The 9,335-nt window shown below is 36.5% G+C and overlaps 1 protein-coding gene across 1 annotated transcript; it reads right to left on the bottom strand.

Annotated features, from left to right (window-relative positions):
• Positions 1-389: 389 nt before the first annotated feature.
• LOC141695469 (uncharacterized) lies at positions 390-1,109 on the bottom strand. Its single transcript, XM_074499712.1, has one exon. It carries the CDS (start codon positions 1,107-1,109, stop codon positions 390-392), a length of 720 nt encoding a protein of 239 aa, XP_074355813.1.
• Positions 1,110-9,335: the final 8,226 nt, after the last annotated feature.

The following is a 9,335-nucleotide window of genomic DNA, read 5'->3' as shown; positions in this document are numbered from 1 at the left end:
ATGATCATATAAAAATAAAAATATAATTTTTGTGGGGTTTTTGGTACCCGAAGGGGTCCGGAAAAGTTGTTTTTCGCGAAAAAGGTCAATTTGTAAAACGTCTAGGGGTTCAGAATAGCGATATGGTATAGGGCATTTTTAATAAAATAGAGCCAATGATTTTGTTTAAAATATGGGCTTTTAAAACATAGTTTTGAGCTGTACATGTTTTAATATAATATATATAACTGACGATAAAACGCTCAATAAATATCCATACACGTTTGGATCAAAACAACCAACACATAACACATATCAGTTAGGGTTTAACGACTTAACACATTTAATCACATAATAATACACATAATTTAGCATTATTATAATATAATACAAGCGTAATTTCTCGGTCGTTACAAGCAGCCTTTTTCTTCATGATCCATTTTATGATAATGGTTGCATTGAACTTTGTTGCCTGTGCCTTTTGAAGATGAAGCTTTAGCTAATAGGAGTCCCTCATTTTTTCCTCCAATTTCTTCCTCCCTCATTGATCTCCTTTGGTCCACGTCGTGAAGTGAATTGATCAATTCTAAAATAGTTAATTTCGAGAGATCTTTAGTATCTTCTAGTGAGGAAATTTTAGTTTCATACTTCTCGGGAAAAGTCACTAAAAGTTTGTCCACAACTCTTTGACTTGAGAAGTCTCCACCAAGTAATTTGATTTGGTTAACGATGAAAATCAACCTACCCCCATATTCCTTGACGCCTTCATTACTTTTCATTCTCATCATCTCAAACTCTCTCTTGAGGTTCAGAATTTGCATCAGTTTGGTTTGTTTGTTGCCTTCAAATTCTTCCTTAATTTTTGTCCATGCTTCTTTAGGAGTATCACAACCCATAATAGTTGTAAAGATCTCTTCCGACACAGCCGAATGTAGACATGAAAGTGCCTTTGCTTCTCTTGCCACTTCTTCATCACGTTTTTTGATTTGAGCTGCTGTTGGATTTTGTGGAAGAGGGATTGGCTCAACATCACTCTCAATTGCTTCCCACAAACTCATAGCTTTCAAATATGATTTCATTTTGATAGCCCATGAATTATAATGATCTCCTTTGAAGTTATTTGATGCCATGGAATATGAAGGATAATATATATACATATATATATATGTATATGTGTATTTTTTATAAGAGTCTCACAAGCCCTAGAACATATAGCTCTGATACCAAGTGTAGAACCTTTATTTATATATAACAGGGAAACAAAATATGAACCTGAAAAGGGAGAACAAAACTAGCGTACTGTTCTATTTTCTTAATGCAGAAGTAATACAGATAAATAGAAAGTGAACAACTAGAGTGGCTAAAAATACGGGCCACGTTAAAAACTAACTCTCCTAATGCAACTACACGTCTGAGACTTCTTCCTTCAGTTCCTACATTGACTCCACGATACAAAAGACCAGCTCAATGATCTAACTGATGCCTGACTATTACAAATAAACAAAACAATTTATTTAAAACAATTAAACAAATAAAACAATTAAAACAAGTTTATGATTATTTTTCCAACACGACCAAATGCTTCTAAACCCGGTTCAGGCGTCTTAGGCCCCAGACCTCAGCAGGCATATACAGCTTCTTATGCCCCATCTTCGACTGGCTATTCTCCTACTGACATTGAACATGCCATGCACATCATGACTCTCACTCCACCTGATGGCAACTTCTACATGGACACTGGTGCCATGTCTCACATGACGACGGAATAAGGTACACTTTCTCCCTATTTTAATTCAAGAAATTCTAAACATCAAATTATTGTTGGTAATGGCAATTTAATTCCCATTGTTGGTCATGGAAACACTACTTTACCCCCACCTCATCCTCCTCTTGCCCTAAACAATGTCTTACATGCCCCTCAACTAGTTAAAAATCTCATATCAGTTCGTAAATTTACCACTGATAACATGGTTTCTGTTGCGTTTGACCCGCTTGGATTTTATGTGCATGGTTTACAGACATGGACCAAAATAATGAGGTGTGACAGCTCGGGGGATTTTTATCCAATCTTTACCAACAATCGGGTCATTCCTCCCATCTCCTCTATTTTTACTACATTCTCTCCTGACTTATGGCATAGACGGCTAGGACATCCGAGAGCCTCTATTTTACATTCTCTTTACAAAAATAAACTCATTATTTATAATAAAACTCAACAATCTTTCTGTTCATCTTGTCCTCTTGGAAAACTTTCCAAATTGCCATTTAAAGATTCTATGTCATTTACTCTTTTTCCATTTGATATCATTCATAGTGATTTATGGACTTCACCCATTGCTAGTTCCTCTGGCCATCGTTATTATGTATTATTTCTTTATGATTTCAGCAAATTCTTATGGACTTACCCTATTGCAACCAAATCACAAGTTGCCTTGTTATTTTAAACATTCCATAATCAGATAAAAACACAATTTGAACGAAACATCAAGACTCTTCAATGCGATAATGGTACATAATATATTGATGGCTCTTTAAAAGAATTTCTTAATCTTCATGGGATGAAATATCGTCTTTCATGTTGTTAGGTCACACACACACTGTAGAGGGGGTGAATACAGTGTATAGTACACTCAAATCGAACTTTAAGAACTTAAGTAACAGAAAACAAACTTTATTGAAACAATAAACTCTGTTACAGTATGGAACTGTTACCTCTCAGTGATGAACAAATATCACGAGAGCTGCTAGGGTTACAATGAATAATCTTTTCTAATAATGATAACACTTATAGTGTAAACCCTATGTCTGTGTTTATATACTACACAGTTACAAGATAATCGCTAATTGATATGGAATATAATTCTGCTTCCTAAAATATATCAATCAGATATCTTTTCTTCCAAGTATTCCATTCTTCACGGAATTCCTTCTTCATGCATATCTCTTCTTATGTTTATCTCGATCTTCTTTCCTTTAATCAGCTACTGTCCTTATCTGATTGTCCTTCAACACTTAAGTTCTGATATCTATCTTCTGATGATTATCTCCTGATAATATAAGTACTGATATCCTTAAGTCCTGACTTCCAGTATAAGTACTGATCAACAGTTAAGTACTGATTTATCCTGTTCACGTAAGATCTGAAAGCTAAACATAAAACATATTAGCCATGACATTATCAAATATATCTAACAATCTCCCCCAACTTGTAAATTAAAAAAATATACAAGTTTAACATATATTTGATGATGTCAAAAACATTAAGTACAAATGCATGAGAAATAGACTAGATAACTACAACTTACAGTCCTTAAAGTTTTTACCAATTTCAACTTCTGATAACAACTTCAATCTGTATAAATATCAGAATTTAAGCAGTTGTAGATCTTCGACTTGGCTTCTTCATTTTCTGATCTCTCTGATGTCAGGAGTTGTTCTGAGATAGTTCTTCAACAAACATTTCTCAGCATATCTTAGTTCATCAATCATTCTCCTTTTAATACCTTTAAGCTCTGCAGTATCTTCACCAGTTTGAAAGATTGCAGCTCTGAGATCATTAATCTTTGCTTTTCTTAACTCCTGATCTAGTCTTATGACATAAGCTTTGTCAGACTCAAGATTGAATTCAAGTCCCTTAATACCAAGATACGTTCTGATCTGTGCAGTATTAGGCTTCATATCAACAATATCACCACTGTGATCTCTGTACTTTGGAACATATATGCTGTCAGACTTAACAGAATAAAGCCTTTTCTGTCTCTGAATCTGTTCTTTTAAGTAGTTTGCAGCAGTCTCTGTTATTCTGTCATCCACTTGAAGTAAGAAAAGTACATGCTCCAATTCTTCAAAATACTTCAAAGGAATGGCATTTTGTCTTATATGATAAACCCTACCATCTGTCATGAAATACAACATGATGTATTCTTTCAAGTAGGTATGGTAAACCATCTGTACGGATTCCAGTTGATTCAATCTCTCAGGAGTTGCTCCAATACCTGGTTCACTCAAGGAAGTTAGATCATTGGTAGTGTTGTGTACTCTTCTTTCATCAGCACTTCCCAATCCAGTTTTATCTCTAGCTTCCTTTCCAGTAACTACTCTTGCTTCAAAACCACTTGCAGTAGTCTTCAAAGATTGAGTCTGTTTTGCTTTAGTGAATCCTGGTAGGAGTGTTTTTGATCTATTTTCTGATATCAAGTTAACTTGAGCACTGTCAGAGGTTACTTGCTTCTTCTGAATATCAGAACTTACAATTTCTTGACTCTGAACAACTTGAGCCATGTCAGAGGTTGTTTTAAGAACTTTTCTTGTAGTCAGAGCAAGATCATCTTTTCCATCAGTAATTTCTTCTTCCTCAGGAGGTACATAAGGCTTGATAGGTTCACCAACCTTTTCTTTACCCTTGGATCTTGGATCTATCTGTGGTTGTGATCTAGCCAAAGTTGCTTCAGTATATATCCTTTCTTTGATCACAATGCCTTTAGGTTTTGGAAGTAACTTTTTACCAGAAGCTTCAGATTTAGATGTGACTTTCTCTGATTTAAGTCTGGCTTCTTCTTCCTTTAAACTTTCCAAGTCCATCCCTGGATTTTCTTGAAGAAATAACTGTCTTGACATTTCCTCATCAAGATCTAGAAGTTCATCAGAACTTATCCTTTTACCAGCAGCAGAACTTATTCTTTTCCCAGTATCAGAACTTGTTCTGTGACTAGCTTGTCTTGATGTAAACCTTCTACCTTGACTATGACCACTACCCATACCAGAGGTTCCTTGGTCATCTTTTCCATCATCCTTTCCTTGCAGTGTCTTGTTGGTTTTGCATTTGGACTTAATTACCTTCTCCCCTTTTTGGCATCAGCAGGCAATAAAAGAGAGATAAGTAGTTCCACTGAGGTCTGGATTTCAGTAAGTTGCAATTGCTGAGAAGCTTGATTTGTCAGAATTTGATCAATCTGAGCTTGTTGTTTCTCTTGAGTTTTCTCAATATAAGCAACCCTGTCAATGGTAGGTTGGAAGAACTTTTTCTTATCAATTTTCCAAACTTGTTCCTGTTTGATAAAGTTCTCCTGAATCTTGTGTAGCTCTGCATGAGTATTGGAATGAAGACCTTGTAGATGTTTAGTACTCAATGCAGTGACTCTAAGCTGGGTTTTAAAATCATCAGAATTTAACATTTCATCAGCTTTAGTCAAGTGCTCAGCAAGATGTAAAGCATTTAGAACACATGAAACTGAGTTCCATTCCTTAGTCCACTCCTGACCTGCAGGAGTTTCACTCCAAGGTACTGGTGCATCCCTGATAACAAACTCCTTTACCAGTTCAGACTTAGGAAGAGTCGGTGGAGGAGTATGTCCTGAAGGACCTGCTTCATCAGCATCTACAGTTGTAGCAGCTTCACCAGTATCTCCAACATTTGCAGCATCAGAACTTAAAGAATCAGTATCTTCTGATAAGACAACAGTGTGAGTAGCAATGGAGGCTTCAGCATCCTCTAATTGCTGATCTGATACTAAGTTCTGATCAACAGCCATATCCTGATGCTCACCTAAAATCTGATCATCAGCATCTTGATGCAGAGAAGGTGTTGTTGATAACTCTGGAGTTTGAACAGCATCAGTAACAGGTGTTGTGGAAGGATTATTTGCTGTTGGAGCTTCTAAGAAAAGAATTGCAGGCACAACCAAGTTCTGAATATCAATTTCAACACTTGTGCCTGGATCAACAAGAGACACAGATGGTGAGTTAGCCTTGTCAGATACAGCTTCCTGAGATGGAGTTGATGGAGAAGAAGTGACTGGAGCAAATTCCTTGTCTTGTGAGATCAGAGATTCCTGATCCCCTTCCTTAGCTGCTTCCTCCTCATCATCAGAAACTGGCCTTTATGCCCTCTGTTTCTTGTACTTCCTTGTTGATTTGGATTCCTTGGGAGTTTCAGGAACTATCATGCGTCTAAGCCTCTTGAGAAGCCTAGAACCCCCAATGTCAGAATCCTTCTGAGAAGTTGCTTTCTCAGCTTCAACCACCACAGGTTCTGAAGAAGGAATCTGTTCCTCAGAATCTGATTCATCTCTCGAAGTAAATCTCCTCCTCTTTTGAGGTGTTTGAGGAACAGTCTTTGTTCTCTTTGGCTTAGAGGATGTAGGCTTCACATTAGGTGCTGAAGAAGAAGGTTGAGCAGTCTGTGAAGTGGAGAGATAGGATTTGAGATAAGTTTTGAGGGTAGGTTGAGTAGAATGAGAGGTAGGTACTGAGGTTGATGGATTTTGGGTGGTTGGAGGTGGTTGGACATCAGAGTAAACAGATCTATAGGTATCAGGATCAGCATTTACCAGGATCTATTTTACAGACTTAGGAATCTGTAATGGTCTAACCATTTTCTTCTTAGTATCAGCATTGACCAGGTCATTAAAGTACCTCTTTGCAACCTTAAAAGGTGGGGTTTGAGTGCTGACTAAATGAGGTTCATCAGTACAGTAAGTGTAAATAAGTTGACAGAATCTAGCAAAATAAACAACATCTCGATCCTCTGTTATCCTATCCCCAATAAAACCAATTATTCCAGTTGCAAAATCAAAATGAGTTTGATGGATAATAGCATACCCTATGTGCTGACTCAGAATTGGGATAGCATCAAAATTTGAACATTTGTTCCCAAAAGCTTTGGTGATGCAATCAAAGAAGAAACTCCATTCTCTTCTGATATTAGCCCGTTTCAACTGTCCAAGTTTCGTCAGACTCTTTTCATATCCCAATTCAGCCATTAACTCCCGAAGGGCTGAGTCCTCTGGAACTGAGAAAGTACAATCCTCTGGAAGATGTAAAGCCCTGCGTACTGTACCAGGAGTGACTAAAAAGGATGAATCACCCACTTGGAAGATAATACTGGGAGTTCCACGGTTACCACCATCATCAAAAACTCCAGTCCTCCAGAACCTCAGAACTTGTTGACTTGAAAATAATTCAGGCTGAGTTAAGGCGTACCCAACCTCACTATGTGCAAGAAGATCTTGCACAAAGTGCAATTCAGATGGAGCTTCAGCATGATCAAGAATTGCAGCATAGTTGTTTGGAACAAACTTTGCTCCATCAATGATTAAATCCTTTGGTGCCATGTGAAAAAATTGAGAATTAAGTATGCCTGACAGTTGTTTGATATAACGTCTGTATGAAAACAACGAAAAAAGTAAAGTGAAGGAGAGTAAAAGTAAGAAGAGAGATAAAAGATGAAGAAATTAAAAAGATTACAGAAATCTTCTCTCTGCTGTACTTATACAAAAAAATATTACCGTTGGACACCTGTCAGACATGCAGTAATAACGGATAGTTACTGGGCTCAAGAAAACAGGAATGATTACTTACCCAGTTGCCTTGTTTCAAGGAAAAACCGTTCCATTAATCAAGAGAAACAGTTTTAATTCAAAATTTAAACCGTTAGCACTGATTGAATTATTTTTCACTGCAACATTAATATTCTGAAAATAAATCATGTTAAAAATGACCGAGATAATTTCGATGAATAAGTGCTGATAAAGAGTCAGAACTTAAATAAAAACAAAATTTAAATGGTCATCAGAATATCAATCAGGATTTATCAACAGAAGATAAAATAACTCAGAGATAAAATCTTGAAGTAAAAACAATATTCATTAATATATCAAGTTAATACATTTATGAAATGGAAATTACATCAATACAAGATTTTCCCTAAGCTTCTAATCCTAACGTCAACAGCTTTAGTCCTAGCTAAGAAGCCTGACAAAGCTGATGATGAAGAAGAACAGGAAGAAGACGAGATTAAGTCATCTTCCTCTTCCTATCTTCGACGAACAAGATGGCGAGTCGTATGATTCGCTCTTGCTGACGGATAGTTTCCCGCCTTTCCTCCTCCAATCGCTCCAGATGGCGATGGTAATCCATATAGAAGAATAGGAGGTGATTTAGCACCTCCTGTGGGACAGAATCCCAGATCTCCTCAGGAATGGCTGTTACATGCCACTCATGTTGCCAGTCGGCACAACTTAGCTCCATTGTGAAGGTTTGGTTGTTCAAAAACATGTTGTATCGAACCATTGTGTTTTTGATAGAAGAAGGAGGATGAGTGTGTGAGAAGAATGTGAGGGAAAGACTGATGTGAAGTGGTTGCTTATATAGGCAAGAGAATGCCAAGAGACGCAAAGATATTTAATGCTGACATGTAGAATTAATTCTACCTCGTCTCCCTAGACTTTGAAAAAGAATAACAGTCATTGGAAAGAGGAAGCATTGTCTAGACCGCACAAGACACAAGAAACAGTGGACTGTTCAAGTACAAATACCATTAATCCTAATCACAGTGACTATTAATCTTCCACTTCAACATATTCGAGTACGAACTGAGACTGTTATCAAATTTTATTCAAAGATAAGCCAAGTAAAGGATTAGACTGAGAAATCAGAACTTAGACCTATACCAGAACTTAACAGTCATCAGAACATAATTTCTTAACTCGAAAAAGGAATGCCCATCGTAGTAAATACTCATACAAGTTCTAAGTTATGGACGTCAGAACTTAATCATCAGAACGTGTAACTTAGAACTTGTCCTCAGAATTTGTGCAATAATGACACAATGACTGTTTATCTAAAATAACATAGACCACCACAGAAATTTTCATCATTCAGATGGAGTGATTAGTGTGTGCATTAAGCTAAAAACAGACAAAGAGTAAAGTCTGATTCACTTCAGTACATCTTAGAAATAAGGCATAACTAAAATTTTGCTAAAGATCTGTCATTGTCCTGAAACCTACTGAAGAATGAGTTTATGCTTGAGTCCACCTCAACTGTTTTGTGCTAATTTTATGCATCTTTTGAAATTCTATTTTACAGTGGCTTCTCAGTGTAAGTGAGTCACGACTGTTTATCAGAATTTATGCTATTTTCAGAGTATTTCTCCAGTAATCATAGAGTGTGAAAAGTCACCAAGAAAATATTTTGCTTTTCTGATGCATATTTACTTAATACCAGCAATGCACTTGGGTCGTCCCTTCCACATTTTTACTCTAGATCTCAAAGGAGTACCTGATTTTAATCTTTGATCTTTTTGCTTTTGCTTTTGATAAGAGAGGTCTATCAGCACTTAGTACATTCAGCAGTTTTACTAGTATCAGAACTTAACAGATGAGTAGCATTATTCTAATTTGTGACTTAGTAATAAGATATACAAAGTGAACTTAACTAAGCTCAGTTATCAGAATTTGCTAGTGTCATAAGATTTCCACTGAAATAATTACTTCTTCCATGGAATCATTTGTTTATTGAAGACTACTAGGTCAGTATCTAGCACAGTTATCCTCATAGGATTGAATAGGTACTAG

This window comes from Apium graveolens, chromosome 11 (assembly GCF_009905375.1).
Source record: "Apium graveolens cultivar Ventura chromosome 11, ASM990537v1, whole genome shotgun sequence".
In the NCBI taxonomy this organism is placed as follows: Eukaryota; Viridiplantae; Streptophyta; class Magnoliopsida; order Apiales; family Apiaceae; genus Apium; species Apium graveolens.
Note: the sequence above shows the minus strand (reverse complement) of the source record. Positions and strands in the feature narration are given on the sequence as shown.

Coding starts and splice junctions, on each gene's coding strand:
- LOC141695469 (XM_074499712.1), bottom strand. CDS start 1,109: ATGGCATCAAATAACTTCAAAGGAGATCATTATAATTCATGGGCTATC.